Below are 17689 nucleotides of genomic sequence, written 5' to 3' on the forward strand. Positions count from 1 at the left end.
CATGCTTTGCACTTTTGTAAATTTGATTTATTAAACAAGCATACCATAAAATGAGGTCAGCAGATTACCACTGTTGTCCTGTGTGTACACTCATTTTCTGACCACACTGACAGGCCCATGCATTAAATATCACTGGATATTTTCCAGTTTAGCCACTTACTCTTGTACCTCACTTTAGTTGTGTATTGTCAAGCACTTTTGTGCTTGTCCCGGTTTATGATATATAACTGTCAGTGATAGTAAAAGATCAGCACGTACAAAATATTTCTTCATAATGGGTTTTATTCTGTTCTTTCCTGCAGAAAGAGACAATTATAGTGCTATTCTCTTGATTTCCTTAGCTCCATAAGCAATGTATAACACTTTTTAAGGTCCTATACAAATTAAAAATGTAATCACCCCACCTCCATCCTACATTATTACACATCCCAAGTTCCTTTTACCAAAATAAACATTGAACTGTTACTCCACCAAAAATAGATGTTTATCTATAAGTAAAAGGCATCTTGAATATTTGAAAATTCCCATATTGTAGGAGAATTACATAATTCAGTACAAGCTTCTGTCCTGTTATCAGTAGGACTGCACCGGTGACGCAGAGATGGTTTCTCTAAGATTACGCTGGCCAATGTCTCCCAACTGTACCGATTTGTGCACCCAGAATGGTGCGGAACTTTCTAACAAGCAGCTTGAGCTTCACTGGAAAGTGGGCATGGGAGGGCGGATTAAGCCAGTGAACGCCTGAAAGTGAAACGGATCTCTGACATTTTTTATTTCATATCTGATTGTAGTAATTATTAACAGACTGGTAAAAAGAAATGTTTTCCCAGCATGTCCCGCTCTCAGGTCATGTAACCATCTCGGAGAACTTACCTTTTTCAATAAACTGTGGTAGACAGTTTATCTGGTGACTTTGTGTCAGATTATATAATTTAATCCAATAAATGTTAATTTGCCCCTTAGCATTCTCTGTTAATAATCAACTAGTACAGTACAATGAATACTGCTTTGCATTTCTTAAACATATATCATATTATGTAAAATGTGTCAGGCAGGACCAGATACTATAAATGTGAATTAATGCATTTACAGTAAAACAAATTGAGTACACCTGGTGCCTGAATGTCCTTTGTACCTTCTTCAGTGGCAGTTATGCCCATTGAGACCTAAACTATATATATGCAGACAACACACTAGTACAAGAATTTTATATGTATCTCATAGGTGAGTAAGAGATAAGGTAGTCAGTCAGGAGGTCTTCATTTTTGGTTTATCCTCGCTGCAAATATTAGGTGAACAGTTGGTCCTTAATGAGTACAAAAGCTTCTCAAAGGACAAACTTAGGGGTAAAATTATCAAGCTGTTGTCTTGAAAAAGTGGAGATTTTAGTTATCATTTATTTAGTACATTCTACAAAATAGCAGCTAGAATCTGATTGGTCGCTATAGGCAACATCTCCACCTTTTTCAAACCTGCAGCTTGATCAGGAGCGGGCTGGGCCGGGGGCAAGGGGGCCGCTCAGTCCAACCGCTGTTAGGGCCGCCCGATACTCGATACGGCCGCGTCATCAATGACGCGGCCGCATCGCGTGTTACGTGATGCGGTCGTGTGCTTAAATTCGCCAGCCCGCGCCTGAGCTTGATATATTTACCCCTTAGTGTCTTTGGTAGGAGCCTGGTCACATGCTCTTGTGTCTGAGATGCTGCCAGTTCCTAGGTTATAAGGTTATACTGGGTCCAAATACGAGAAAACCTACAGGTAGCAGCAACCTGAACATACAAGATTCATACTCTACACTTGATGAAATTTATGAATAAGCCGTAAAATAGCTGGCATTCAATTATGTAACACTGCGACATCTTGTCACACTCTGGGATCTTGTTATTCCAATTGGGTTTAAACCCCAGGTTTAAAGGGCCCACAACACCTCCCCCCTCCAGAATATTTGTGTCACTTTCATCCTCACCAACTCCATGAGGAAGCCGCCAGCTGACACCTGAAATAGCGCCAGAAAGAAGGTCTTCCTAAAACTTTACATTTAATTAAGACGATAATTTTATAGTTTATTATAAAAGACTTGTTATCAAATAATGAGTATAGAAAGATTTTATTAAAAAAAATGTTGCTCTTTAAAGTAAAATTCTAACATACATTACAGTTGAACTGAGAAAAATACTTATTTTTATCATGTGGTAGTTTATTTTTTTTATTCCTTACAATTTTGGCACAAAATTGTATTGATTACATACGACTTTCAGTTGTGTGCCTTTATTTTGAAAAAAATACTTGTGCGATCTAGTTATTGTTTTAAAAGTGAATTATGTTTTTACATAATGTATTTCTCCATTGTATAGAATGTGGGCCTAAGATGCTATCGATTCATTTGGACCATCAATATTTAATTCTTATTATATGTATCTTGAGCAAACCTACTTAACCACTGTACGCACTTTACCTGTAGTATCTAACAGTGTGAGCACTGCTGAAACACTGACACTCAGTGGCTGGTTGTGGAATTATTCATTCCTGTTCGCAATGTCTGTTCATCCATTACTATTACTGTATGAGACCCCACCACTACTACTGACTATTCCATTGCTCTATCACCTTTACTGTAATAAAAAAAAATGTCTATCTACTTTCTACTAGTTAGTATGATTCTGTTCAGGTAATCCTTTACTTTATTGACAACGCTTCCAGCCCTTTACAAAGTCAAAATGCACTTGCACAGATCAAGACCTATCAGACGTATATATGAACTATCCTTTTCTGTTGAAGTTTCTGTAAGCCATGGAGAATTTTGTAGCAGGAATTCATTTTATATTGCATTGCGAATCACAAAAAACCTTTTTCTGAGATTTATTTGCAATTTAAACATAGCAATTATTTATATGATTGTATGTTATTACTTATATTAAGTATAGAGGCTTAAAAGACTATTTTGAGGACTTATAATGAAAAACTTACACTACACTAACCTATAAAATAGAAAGAATCATGATGTGCAGAACAGATGGACTAATTGGTTTATTTCTGTTTGTTATTCTTCTACAACACTGTAACCTAATATAATCAGATGTAAGTGTTCTTAAATATTGTCTGTTTGTTCTTGACATAGGGCAGAGTGTGCTGTTAAATTGGAAGGGCAGACCTGATCAGATGCCCCTAGGCAGATGCCTATTTATAAATCCTGCTGCGAAATGTGAGGCATATTCTTCACGGTCAATGGGAAAGTAAAATTATGCCATATGCCACAATCCTTAAGAAAATTAATTATATCATTATTTATAAAAGAATCATCAGTCCACATAAATTCCAAGTCACACGTTGCTTCTGTAGGTTTTATGTACTCTCATCGGCCAATCCACATTGACCCATTTCAACAAAACTTTCTGAACATCGACCCGTTTATAGAGTTTGCACAGGTCAATCAGCTGCTCCACAGTCCTCTCACTGTTCCGTAGCAAGAATCCAATGGTGGGACTTTGCTGCTTCTGCTCCAGGAAACATAATTCATCGTAACTCATCCCCCACTTGCTGGCAAAGTTTCTCCAGTTTTTCACAGTAGGGTGGCAGGGATCTAATTTTATCTTTAGGGTATACAGCAGATCTTCATCATCCAGCAAGTCACTGATTGTTGGGGGAGAGTTGACCGTCTCACTGCTTTCTTTATAAGAATTAGTTAAATCTGTGAACAATAGAATTTGAGAACTGGCTGTATCTGGACAATGCACACAACAATAACTGATTTGATGCAGACAGACAACATTTTAACATTAGGATGTCAATTTAAAAAAATAATTCTACTCAAAAAGTATTTCCCATAAGAATGACCCTACACAGGGAAGGGTGTCTTCCCTGGGATCCCTTCCCTTACTGCTTGGGAAGAGTTAAAAGCACAACCTTCTGTGGACCAGAAACTGAGCAGGTGGTGTGTACTGAAAGCAGCACCCGATTGGCTCTCTGTTGACTTTTCAAATTCACCAGGTGGCGCCACCTCCACACCCCTTGCAAGGTTCATATAATGGTGGCTAATGCTTCTATTCGGCAGGTAATTGAGGACTTCGATCTGGGGCGAGTACGTCATTTTTTTTGTGCAGAATTTTTCATACTAATATGTTTTTAAGTCAATGTTTACAATTAGTCACCAAAATGATGACAATTTAAGTATATTAGATTACAGATCTCTAATGCTAAATTGACTGATTGAGCATTTAATTCTTAATATTTTTTCCCCAAATCTTTATACATTTTTTTTAATATCCTTTCAAAGAAAATTAAACATCCTTATGTAAAGAGATAAGCAGACTGATTTAGACATGTTTAAATTTCCAATAAATGTTCCTGGCTTGCACAGATTTTGGTTTTGTACTTAAATGGTACCAGCATGTCTCATTTACCTGTAGATATTTTTAAAGGCTTGCTCCACCTTTATTAAATATTTTTATATTGTTTAAATAACTTTTCCCCCATAATAGAACCCCCACATGCCTCATTTAGCTTTGATGTTACAGGTACTGAGACAGATGCGGACCTAGACTTTATTTTTAGGGTGGGGCGATTTAGCACAGCCATGCCCCTCATTCATTCTGAATGACTAGCCCTGGCTGGCCCTGACCCCCGTTGCCCGCACCCCCTCTTCATTTTGATTGGCATCTTGGCCGCAATTTAAAGGTATGCTTGTGCTGCTAAGGGGTTGATTGCCCCTATTGCCACCTCCACCCCCCCCCCCCCCAGTTCTGCCACTGTACTGAGAAGTACCGCTATCACCCTCAAATACTATAGGGTTTCTCCTGGCTATGAAGAAACACAACCTCATCTATCTATTACTACATCTTTCTATTAACATCACTGAATTCAAAGTTCCATCTAAAAATATTCTACAGTCTTTAAATGGTGGAGAAGAGAATGAGAGAATCATAAAGAGAACATACATATCCACTGTTTCCTTTGCTTTCACTGTCTATGTTTGCAAGAAAACTTCACTTACCTGATAGAGCATTTATAGTAGTTACAGGACAGTCATTTTCTTCTGGCTGGATAATAAACAAGTAACAGAAAACATAATTAATTGTGTGGGATTGATTTTGGTTTTACTTTTTATTCAGTTCAAAATTTGTCTTGGAAAATAACTTGTTTGCAGCAACTTTATGCTGGACTGTGCACCATACTGGCTAGGGACAGACCTAGATGGGAGTGTCAGTAATGAAAGATGCTTGAGCACTCCCCCTCAATGTGTAGCTCCATCCCATCAGCTGCTCACTTACTATGGATGCTTTTGAGCAGCCAAGTGGGTAAAATGCAGTCACATGACCATACTACAGCTGAGTCATTACAGGGGCCAGGCTCCTAGGAAGCATTCTGATTGGCTTACGGAACCCTTACAGTGCAGACAACTATACTTCTCACTACCCGTGATAGGTGCAGTGTTCTGGAGTGCTTTAGTTTCTTGTATTCCAGATCTGACCAATTGCCTGGCCATAGCCATTCTTGGATTACCACCTGCCCTGTCCTCTTCCAGGCAATTTCCTATCTTTGTAGAGCCTTGGGATTATCTTTTATCTGCTGTCTTTGGCCAGCTGCCATTTTCGTTATTGTCTTTTATTGTCTATTGTCTCCCATTATCATGTGACAGCACCTCCAACAAAAAAAGCCCCTACTACTACAGAAAACTGTGAGAACTTTCAGCTCTAATGGAAAGGTGACCACAACGAGCTTGGCTATAGGGGCTCATCCTAAGAATCAATGTTTGGCATTACTGGGAGCCCTATATATACATATAATGAGAAAAAAGTGATAGGTCTCTTACCTGCTTTATTCTGCCAGAGTCCGGTATGGGGACTCCCACGGGATCAGCTGGACTTTCCCCTGGGATATGATCTGTCAAGCAGCTGTCCTCTATAGGAAAAAACCATCACTTTAATATACCTCCAAAAGTATCAAAATGATTATTGTGCTTATAGGGCAACGTATTCTGCACATTTCAGACTAATGACAAACTGTGAGGTTGTAGAGATTTCCAAGAATTACATTCAAAGGTCAATAAGTGTCATTTATAAAGGCTCAAAACTGCAGACTCCCAGCGTAAATGCCATTCTGTGATATAATGTACCGAGTTTTTGTGCACATGCAGCTCTTTTTATGACAAAGCAGATGGATGTGTGGGACAAGGTGGTGGTAAGATTGAGGGTCTTCTGATGGGAGGAGCTGGATGGGCAGGACTTCCACATCTGTGGGTATGGCATTGTTAAAAGAGGGACAGTGTTTTTATGGGAATGAAGGCATGCTCTGGGCAAGCTCTCTGTCATGTGTGAGATGGACAACTAGACACATTTCTGCATATTTTGTGGTTAGTAAATGACCTTTATAGTTGGAATTGATGTAAAAGTAACACTTGCATTGGTCTACCCAGGTGAAGCTAAAACTTTTTTTAAGCTGGGATCCCAAGTGTCAATATGCCATTGTTCTAGGATGATAAGTGTGTGTAGTTTTCTGCGACTGCAAGAGAAGTGATCACACAATTGAATTGAATAAAAACACATTAAACTATGATAGAAGGGCACAGTTAAATGAAAAAAAGACTATATGGAAAAAGTAACACAAAGGATCCTGTGGAATTGCTTACTAGCATACTAGCAGAAGAGTTTCACAAATCGGGTCACTTACAAGACTGGAAGGAGACTATTATGGTTACTAAGGACTCAGGTTACTTGAAGAGGAAATACTTAAATGGGCTCTAAAAATATACATATTTATTTTCCACCCCACCAGTTCAGAGCTTATTATTTTCCCACCTACACTCAAATTTCCTTCCCACAACACCACAATTCCTTCAATCTCCCAAACTAGCTGACTCTGTGTCACTTTTCAGCCCTATCTGGTATTGCATTCACCCATTTGTCCCTGCTACAACTTGTCCTAAATGTCCATGCTCGCCATTCTACATCTGCCACACCAAATCCTTACACTGTTTCTCCATATTCCCCAGAATCCAATTCACTTATCCTCAATGCCCCCCCTCAATCTGAATCACACCCACTCCTCTCATCTCAATTATGCACTTTTCCCACTAGAGTATTAGCCCTCTGTTGGGCTCTGCATAACACTATGGTGCCTTACCAATTGACAATAATAATATTTTTCAGTATTGAACAAATACACAGATCAATTCCTCTTGTTCTAAATCCAGTTCTTACTATCTATTCTTACTCAGTTTTAGAACTTGTTATTTATTGAAGAGGTGTATTTAAAATTCAAAAAAATATATATTATTACCAAGTTCAGTAATTAGGATTATCATTATACCTAGCAGTATAGTATGTCATGTTCTTAGAGTTACCTGCCCAGCAGCAATGAAACTATTTTCAAATGGTGGCAATTATGCATTAGGTAACAGAACACTCCATTGTCAAAACGCTATTTCATGAGCTTAGGAACACTACACTTTTCTGACTCTAGAAACAAGGGGGTATATTTCCTAAACTGCGGGTTTGAAAAAGTGGATATGTTGCCTAAAGCAACCAATCAGATTCTAGTTGTCATTTTGTAGAATGCACTAAATAAATGATAACTAGACTCTGATTGGTTGCTATGGCAACATCTCCACTTTTTCAAACCAGCAGTTTAGTAAATATACCCCATGGTGTGTTAAAACATCCGAGAGTCACTAGCCTTACACCGTAGAGGATACCATGAGAGTCCACGCCAGGACCTCTGAATTATTATATAATAATAATCTATAGGTGGCAGTATACTAGTCTTATTTTGCGCACTTTGATAAACAAAAATGAAACTCTATTAAGTGCATATATATTAGATTTACAGACTCATGTAACTACTTTTTATGTAAATATGTTCTGCTATTTATTAGAGTTCAAATAAGTCTAAATAACAGATGAGAAAGCCTGGATGTGTCAATACATGTCTCTAGCAACCCCTCCCCTACATCCCCCTAGGTGCAGAGCACAAAAAAACATGGCTGAATTCCAAGCCGGAGAACTGATTATTAGTGATTATCAAGCACTTCTACTTTTTAAATTATTTTATTCAAACTCAAAAAATACCTCACAATAATATATGTGGAGGTAGAAATCCTTTAATCTCTTGTGATTTAAAACTATTTATATAAAGCTTTTGAAGTCAACGGTATAAGTTTAAATAAGGTTTAACATTTCAAATTAGGCCAACTAATATAACATAATTTCCTGCCAGCAATGATAATTTATAACTAATTTATTAATTTTCCAAATGACACAGAAATTTTTCATGGCAAAGACTTCTAATTTGACTCAGACATAGCATTATTGCACATATGCTTGTGTTTCTTAGGACGCCCAACAGCACTTAGTTAGCAGATGTCCTCACTGGAGCACATATCGAAAAATCACTAGAGCAGGCCAACTTAAGACCTATATATACATGTCAATTAGTGCCTTATTCCAGCTGGATGCAATAAGTGCTTCTCCCGATGAGAGGTTTGAGCATAACCAGATATAGGACAGGACGGAGAGAGGCATTTGCACTGTGTCTCCATCTTTTGGGTTTCCTCTTGGAACAGAATTGTCTTGGGATCCATTGTACTCTGTCTCTTCTGCTATAGTCCAAACTGCTCTATGATCCTATTGTTTGTTTTTGATGCCAAATGTGTTTATAAATGGCCAATAGCACATTTAGGGCCCATCTGGCAACCAAAGGCAGTGGCCCGCGTAAAAGTACACCCCACCCTGAAGCCTACTTATCACATAGATAGGTGCCTGATCACATTGCTCTGCAGGACACATTGCCCGATTGCAGGGCCACAGGCAAATGTGGACAATAGAAACATTTGATGGCATATAAGAACCACTTGGTCCATCTAGTCTGCCCATTTTTTTATTAACCTATGGTAACCTCAAACCCTATTTGATCCTTTATTCTTTGTAAGGATATCCTTATACCTATTCCAAGCATGTTTAAATTGCTCTTCTGTATTAGCCTCTACCACCTCTGTTGGGAGGCTATTCCACTTATCCACCCTTCTTTGAAGTAGTTTTTCCTCAAATTTCCTCTGAACCTACTTTCCTCCAGTTTCAGTGCATGTCCTCGTGTTCTAATATTTCTCTTCCTTTGAATATTTCCCTCATGTACCTTGTTAAAACCCTTGATATATTTGAACGTTTCCTTCATGCCCCCCTTTCCCTTCAATGCTCAAAACTATACATATTAAGATCTTTTAGTCTTTCCAGAAAAGTTCTGTGCTGTAGAACAAGCACCATTTAGTTTCCCTTCTTTGTACAGTCTCTAATGTATTTATAGCCATTTGGAGATATGGCCTCCAGGACTAAACACAGTATTCTAGATGAGGCCGTACCAATGACGAACCTTACTACTATCAGTTTAGGAACACTCCCTTCAGTACATCTTTTCCTATATTATTGAAAAATACTGCTTGATCGAGCCTCGTTCATGTCTTAAATCATGAGAGTGAGGGGACAGCAGGTCCATTTTTATTACGTGGTACCATCATTTGAATGTTTTTACTACATCGGTAGAATTGTGCCTATAAAAGTGCTTTACCGTATAAAGTGCATCTGGGATGTGCAAATGGCTTCCTATTGAAACCATATATCAAATCCCAAAGTTTGCCACCTCCAAGGATGTGTAAAAGTCCCTTTGCAAGTGGAAGGGTATCGGAGCACCTGTGGGCACTGTTTTCACTGAGAAACGCTTTGTTTCAACCACCTCTTCCTTAGACGCCCGTTCCTTAGACGCTATTACAATATAAGACTCCTTTCATATTCTAATAGTACTAGAAACATGACAGCTACAATCTCATTGGTTGTTCTGGGTTTTAATAAATAAATAAATAAACCACGATTTTAAAAATAAAACCACTATATGTACGCACATATCTGAGATTATTTTTCTTCATCTGAGGTATTGAAAGAGTTAAATGTGTCCAGCCTATTTTACAAAAAAAAAAACCCAACCTTTGCCACAGACTCACAGTTATGACATTGCAGTGTTTTGTTCTGCAGAGATAAACTGACATGTCTGACAGGGAGTGGGACTTTCCCTGTGCCCCTGGGCTATCAGCAGGACAGTGACATCAGCCCTGATATACAGCCATACCAAGCAATGGCATTAGCAATCAGGAAATTTGACATAAAAGTAGTGATGAGCAAAGTTTAAATTAAAACAAAACAACAACAACAACAAAAACACTGAAACGTGAAAATACACATTTATGTGTACAGTGTGGTTAAAATATGGGTTTTCAGGTTTTTTGGGAGAATAAAATGTCACAAGAAGGAGAAAGATGTTTATTTTTCAATATACTGTATATATTTCTATGGGAAAACATTTTTAGATATTATAAAAACACATTTTAAAATTAGTTTTTTTAATGTCATTTAATTTAAAGTTAATTTACACTTGTAACAGATTTGTTTCTTATTTTAAAATATATAGTTTTCAATAAAATATTTTTGCAATGTCATCAAGTATGTAATAATTTTAAGGCTAATTGTATGTAATTTTCCATCCATGGAAGAGTTTGGAGACAGATAATGGGCCTGATTAATTAAGGAAATTTAAGCAAAAGTAAGTAAGGCAAAACCATGTTGCATTGGAGGGGGAGGTAAATTTAAAATGTGATGGCAGATTTATATTTGGGGTAGGGAATGTCCTAGATTAACTTGAAATTTCAATATACAAAAAAGCTATCAAGTATTTGTGTGCTACATGATAAAAACAGACAGTGTTTTCCTTACATGCAAAATAATAAACTAATTTGCACTCCTTGCATTGCAACATGGTTTTGTCCATAAAACTTGAGTAAGAAAACTTACTCAACTTCTTGCTTAAGTTTTCTTAATGAATCAGGCCCAATGGCACTAACATGGTGTCAAGAGTTGAAGCACATTAGCCGGATAAGTCCACCTTTGGCAATATATAATATTTCAGGGAAAATCCATCTGTTTCCAGAATGCATAATTATAATGTTATGAAGGAATGTGACCTTTCTAATGATCTCCTGGCCTGTATTTTCTCTAACACAGATGTCGGATTCATGGACTAAGAATGACGTAAGCTTCATACGTGTTGTGAGGTGTATCCATCCCACCTGTCTTTTTGTGAGAGTGAAAATCCTAATGTGTGTTTTGCATTCCTTATTAGGCTTTTCATAATTATAATTATAGAGCCACTGGTTTCCACACAATTCCAAATGATCCATTCAATGTCATTATATATAGCATGTGTATTTTTAGTTTAAGTGAATTATGATCACTTGATTATGTGCTGAATATTATACCAAAAATTATGTCTTATCCACGAGAGTCTATAGAACTTTCTGAGGAGAATTAGAGGCCACAAAAGAGTGGATTTTGGTCAGTTCGGTGCAAATTAATTTGTGGAAAGTCACTCAGAAAGATAATGAGTAGCAATGTTTCAACTTACTGACATTATTACAGCATTTGACATTTTAGTTATCGCACAAAAATGGGGAAATTGCACATATATTATAGCCAAAGTCTTTAGTGTCCCACATTGGCCAATTAAATTTAGGGAGGTAAGAAATTGCACAGCAGCTTACATGTATACATCATAAAAATATACTTTAAAACAATATTATTATAACAAAAATGATAAGTAGAGGTGGGCCAGTTCCTTACCTTTAGGAAGTGCTGTATCTTGCACAGGATACTTCTCTGTCTGTTAAGTAAAGATGACACATGTTTATTATGACACCATTACATAAAACACTAGGATGGATAAAATACTGGAGACAGAACTGTGTAATTATTAGGAATTGGGCTTATTTAATATACTGAAGTAAACTGACTGCATGTTTAGATTTGGGTCATGTATTATGAAGGTGGTGTTTTGTACTTTAAACTGGACCAGAACCCAACATGTACAACCAACATGCAATGCTAGCCATATATTCATAATGATTATGTGGAAATAAGATAGAAAAGACAGATTCAGTCTAATTGTTTCAATAGAAAGTTTTCTCTGAAATTGAAGCTATTGATGTCACTGGTTACTACTGAATGGATAGGCTGCATTGCCAGCTTACAAAATGGCTGCTACACTGAGTGCAGCCAACCACTCCACTTTAAGGCTATGTGCACAGAGGGATATGAAGGAAAATGGTGTCTAACAGGTCTGCAGCTCGTAAGTGGAAAGATATCCATTCTTGTTCTACTTACTGTTTCAAACAGGAGTGTGCTGGGCTCAGTATCCTCAACTGGTTCTTTGGCCTCATGATCTGCTGAGAAAATAGTCAGGTTAAAAAATAAAATATAGAAAGGAAACAGTTTTCTTTAATGGTTGGTGTAAAGTGTGAAAAATAAATTGTCAGTAGTCAGTAATCAGTAATCTAAAAGGGGTGTGCTGGTCATATACATATCTGAGCCATTGTGATCAAATTGGCCACATATCATAATGTGTTTCACCTCAAAATAATCAGCATGCCAGTAGAAATCAATTGTATCGGTTTTGGCCTATGTGTACAGTCACCTTCTATTTGCATTAACACTACCTCTTGTGAACTGCTTAGGCTGTACACACAGAACAGCCAGATATATCCAATGTTAGATACCCACATGGGTGCCCAAACTGCAAAACAGACCATGTTGCTCTAGAGTTCGAATGAGTGAAGAATCAACCACTATGTAGCCAGCTTTTTAGGCTAGGTACACACTGGCCCGATGATTGCACGGAAATTCTCTGATCAGCCCATATCCGACCGTTTGGTCAGATATCGTGTGAGTGTATATAGTGACACGATGATTTAAAGTCGTCCCAAAGTACCGATCATCAATTCATTTGGTTGGTCGTACTGTGTAATATTTCTGACCAATCACCGACCAATCATGTAGTGTGTATCTCCATAGAGTTCACAGAGTTGTGTTCTTTTTAGCCTATACTAGTGATGAATGTCCTGGTGAATAAATGTAGAGGGTGCTATAGAAGGAATAATTCATTTGTTCGTTCTGAGACAAAATGTTTCATTTCAGAGTCACAGACGCTAACGAAATTCGCTAGAACATTTGGATAGCGTTAACAAGGAGGTTTTAATGAGTGTGACAATGTGACAATACTGAATGAATAAATATTGTGCTGTCATTCTCTGAAGACTAGAGGATCAGATGAAGGACTGTATCTTGTTATAAGTGCTTGTCCACGGTGATCTCTTTAAGCAGATTCAAAATTAAAAAGTACCTATACTCTACCAAAAACTGAAGCTGAAAAAAATAGAAAAGTATAATAAATAGAAAAGTACCAAATGAAATTTGTACTTACCTACCATGCTCTGTTCACTGGATCTTTTCCCACCGCGCTTCACTCTCCTCTTCCTGCTCGGCCTATTTGAAACATGCAGAGCGGGTGTTGATTCCACCTCCACTTGAACTTCTAGTTCACATGAATGGTAAGTTCACAAAGGAGGAGCATCGCCAAGACTTGTCTCCGCTTATTTAAAACAGACCAAGTGGAAAGAGGAGAGTGGAGTCTGGCGCGGGACTGTTTGACCTGTCGGGGACACCAGTGGATCTGACGAACGGACTGTGAGTTAAACGTTTTTATTATATTGCTTCAAACTCTACTGAACTCTGAAAATGTAATTATCCTTTAGCCCAATATCCTTAATCCTTACATACCCCTAACATTAGCCCAAATTCTAAATCTGATCCTATATCAATCTTTAATCCTACATCTAAAATAATCCCGAGCACTAACCCAAGTTATTACTACATTAACTCACACACTAAAAATCACCTAGGTCCTAACAGAGATCTTATATTGCCTGCTAAATATATACATGAAACCCTATTTGTGCCAGTGGAAAAAGAAGAATGTGCGCTGTCTTGTACTGCTATCTTAAAATAAAGTAATGCACTTTTGTTGTGTTATATCCAGTATCCAGTTGTGTTATAAAGTGTCCCTGGTAGTAGTGCTTATTGTCTGGAACGCTGATGCATTGAAATGAACAGGATTAGTGAGACAATATTGCTGTATATGTTTTACTTCACTTAGAATCCAAATTTAAGGTAAGGGTGGCTTTTATAGACTTAACTAACTATTCACTGGTGTGTCCTGATTTTCTGGTTTCAAAATTTAACAATATAACAAGATTTTTTCTTAATCTCTTTTCTTGAGGTTGGAGTGATACAAATCTGGATGTAGAACAATTACATAAAAGAAAACCAGGGTTGTATATATTTGTCAGTTAAGACATTAAGGGGCGTATTCAATTGTCCGGAAATCCCGCCACGTAAAAACTACTACCGTGTTTTTACAGGGAGCTGCGAGCTGAAATCCAGCTAGAAAATTACCGTAATAACGTTTTTTCCGCGCACTATTACCGTAATAACGGTAATCACTATTACCGTAATAATGGTAATAGTGCGCGGACCGCAGGATTTTCGGCGTTTCCGCCGACAATTGAATACGCCCCTAAAGGTATGATGCTCCCTGTATCCATGTAAGCACTTTATTAATAAACAGTAAATTAAACATACAAAATTGTTCTTTGAGTGGAATCCTGTGTTCTGCAAATTTGTCCAGTATGGAGGAAAGGCTTGTCTTAGGATATGCAGATGACATGATAAGTTATTAGGAGTTGAAATGAGCTAATTATAAGGTGAGGTAAAAAGAGGAAGGGTTATTGGGTAGGGAGAAAAAATAACAGGGGAGGGGTGAGGTGATTGCAAGTTTTAAAGTTATACTAAACTAAACTAAGGTTGGTATGGAGAAAGTGATGTCATTGAAGATGTTAGTAGAGTTTATTATTCCAATTTTTTTTTTCATATTGCACGATGAAATCATGTGATATCTAGTGCTTTGTATGTGGAGGCCATCTCACCACACTGTGCAGGTGGGAAGAGGGGTTGGTCGCAAAAAGACAACAATGGTGATGGGTGGTGAGGGGTGGGCTGACAGGAGGAGACTTTTATTGACATTGTCCCAAGAAAACAAGTTGTAAGAGTCTATTTTGTTTTTTAAGCCAAGGGATAAATATGATGCAGTTCTCTTCTAGCAGATCGTTCTTAGTGTTTACATGGGGAGGGCTGGCAAATGTTAGCCTGGGGGCAAGACTCAACTCAGCAGCCTATTAGAAACATTTTAAAGGGGGAAAAAATGCAGCTGGCCCAGTGACCAGGTAGCCCACTATGGGACAGGCCCGGGGGGGGGGGGGCAGATGCCCCCTAGCCCAGCTTGCCCCTGATGTCTACCCAGCATTTGATCTGTGTTTTAGTTGCCAAGCTAGCAGTTGGCTCAAACAAGTGCATCATAATATATGCAAAAAAGAGGTAACACAAAACCCCCTGCGACAGATGCCCTGGTCAGTATTGTTCTTCTCACACATGTTTGGTTTTTATGGTTTCAGATAAACAGGTGTTAGCTTTTCGGGAGGACATCCATTTTTAGTGCATTGATTCTACCCATCCATGATATGTTATCCTGATTAATCTTATTGAGTAAGGGTGGATAATTATCTTTATATAATTGATCATAGGATTTAGTGATGTTGTCACCGAGGTATTTTATTTAATACGTTTTCCAGAGAAGTTAAGTTGGAGAAATATTTTCATATGTTCTGGAAGATGGAAGGGGATATGATTCTTTTCTAAGTAACTCCAGTTATGTCTGTTTTAATTGGGGGTGCACAGGGTATAAAACAACTTTGGGCACCAAATACTCTGATTAATCATGATTAAATTAAAACCATGTCACTGATACTGCCCCTTATAATGACAGTAATGGATATTTTTGCACTGGCCTTTGCTAGATTGTGATGGTCACAAAAAAAAGCAGTGTAACTTTAACATTCTCTTGGAAGAGAACCAACTAATGAGAATCTTTTCATTGCTGAGGACAAAGAAAGGCTCTGTTTGGTTTTGACACAGCACACTGCAATCTTACACCGCACAATTAAGTAAAAATCAACATTTCATACAAATGACTGCGTCATGAAAATGTACATTGTGACACAACAAATATACTTAAAATGCATATTTAGCTAGCAATGCTCCCTTCTGTGTCCATCTGGAAGCTGCCATGGTTAGCACATGTACAGGCATAGACATCCTTCTCAAACAACTTCCAGGTGCAGCTTATACTTTAATGACGTTTACAATAAAAACTGTGGTTAAAGTGCACTTATAACTAGAAACAAATATTCAAACACACAGTAAAACATTGTTTTTTACTACCTGTTCAAAATCTGGAACTCCAGACATGAGCCACTGCATCAATGTACCCTATTTCAGAGGTGCTCATATCCAGTCCTCAATACCTACCTACAGGTCATGTTTTCAGGATTTATGTCTGTAGAAACAGGTGGGATAATTACAGACCCTGAAAAATACATTAAGTCACCTGTGCATGTTGAACAAATCCTGAAAACATGAACTTTTGGTAGCGCTTGAGGACTGAGTTTGAACATCTCTGCTCATTTTCATCCTACAGTAAACATTTTTGAAAAAGGCGTTTTTTGGTGGGGTGGGTGAGGGGGGATAGTTTTCGAAGTATTTTGATTGGTAATAAGGAGGAGCAAAAGAGGCAGGAAAGGGAATACCATGGGAATTCAAACATTACAAACTGATCGTGTGACACAGTATTATATATAAATATATATATATATATATATATATATATATCAGAAGATAAAGAGATAGCGCCAACACATAGTGTAAAACTTTAAAAACCAATAAATAAGTGCAAAAAGTGCCAATGTGACTCGTACCAAAACGATACAGATAGTATGCTTATCTGATGTATATGATGGTATTAGATCCTCAAACTTCCAGGGATAAAAGTACACACGAAGCTATGGCTCAAACAAAAAGGAGCAGATAGTGTAATATGTTCCAAAACAGATGTCACAGTATGATCAAAATAAGTAATTAATCATCCAAAAATGTATTAAGCATAAAAGGCAATTAAATTCCCATACATTAGAATCATATAAGAAGGCTTATCTCTAGTCCACCAATAGGAACATTCCTCTTAAGATATGTACGTCCTGGCCAGGTGAAGAGACACGTCCCAGCACTGTTTACAAGTGGAGGCTATAGTCCGCCAATCACTGATGCGCTTCGTTATTCACGACTTTCTCAAAGGGTTTAACCACACTGGGCCATGCCCCCCCCCTTCCGCCTAGTTGCCAATCGTGTTTGTCGTTCACATCCGGGCCACGATGCTCCTCCAAGTGTTATATTAGAGCGAAGCACAGTTACTATTGTTTTAAAATAAAGTTTTTAAGTCTCTAGATATTCTGTAGATCAGAGTAGTATCGCTCATATCTTCTGACATGTGAATGATCTTTCTAAATTATTTTTTTATTTGAGGTACTTGGATGCCACAGGATACTTGAACATAGTGAATTCCTTCATGGCAGCAGTGTACCCATCACAAAATTAGGAAGTTGTTGAAATAGTTCTAGGAACATGACAGTGAATTCAGCTTAATGCAGTGGTCTCCCTATTAAACCAATTATCTGCAATTATATGAGTAGATATTCACTATAAGTTAATTTGCATCAACTATTGAACACATTAGAGTTGTGGGTCACATGTTCAACACCTCATTATGTCCATTCCCTGATTAGTTCAGGCTGTTTTGAAGACAAACTAAGACACAACATATTAATTGGTAGACCTGCTTACTAAAGTGCTGATGTTTCTAACATTATAATAAA

The 17689-nt window shown here is 37.7% G+C and overlaps 1 protein-coding gene across 2 annotated transcripts in view; it reads right to left on the reverse strand.

Moving 5' to 3' along the window:
• Positions 1-1486: 1486 nt before the first annotated feature.
• Positions 1487-17689, reverse strand: part of EDARADD (EDAR associated via death domain) — a 32493-nt gene continuing 16290 nt past the window's right edge. Inside the window, exons 2-6 of one of the 2 annotated variants that reach the window (XM_075203712.1) lie at positions 12195-12253; positions 11655-11694; positions 5810-5898; positions 4991-5036; positions 1487-3688 (exon numbers count right to left, since the gene is read on the reverse strand). In XM_075203712.1, the coding sequence (XP_075059813.1) occupies positions 3321-3688; positions 4991-5036; positions 5810-5898; positions 11655-11694; positions 12195-12253 (602 nt within the window). In that variant the 3' untranslated portion in view covers positions 1487-3320. Of the gene's footprint in view, positions 3689-4990; positions 5037-5809; positions 5899-11654; positions 11695-12194; positions 12257-17689 lie in introns of both variants that reach the window. The other variant, XM_075203711.1, reaches the window with a different exon arrangement.

Source organism: Mixophyes fleayi, chromosome 3 (assembly GCF_038048845.1).
Source record: "Mixophyes fleayi isolate aMixFle1 chromosome 3, aMixFle1.hap1, whole genome shotgun sequence".
In the NCBI taxonomy this organism is placed as follows: Eukaryota; Metazoa; Chordata; class Amphibia; order Anura; family Limnodynastidae; genus Mixophyes; species Mixophyes fleayi.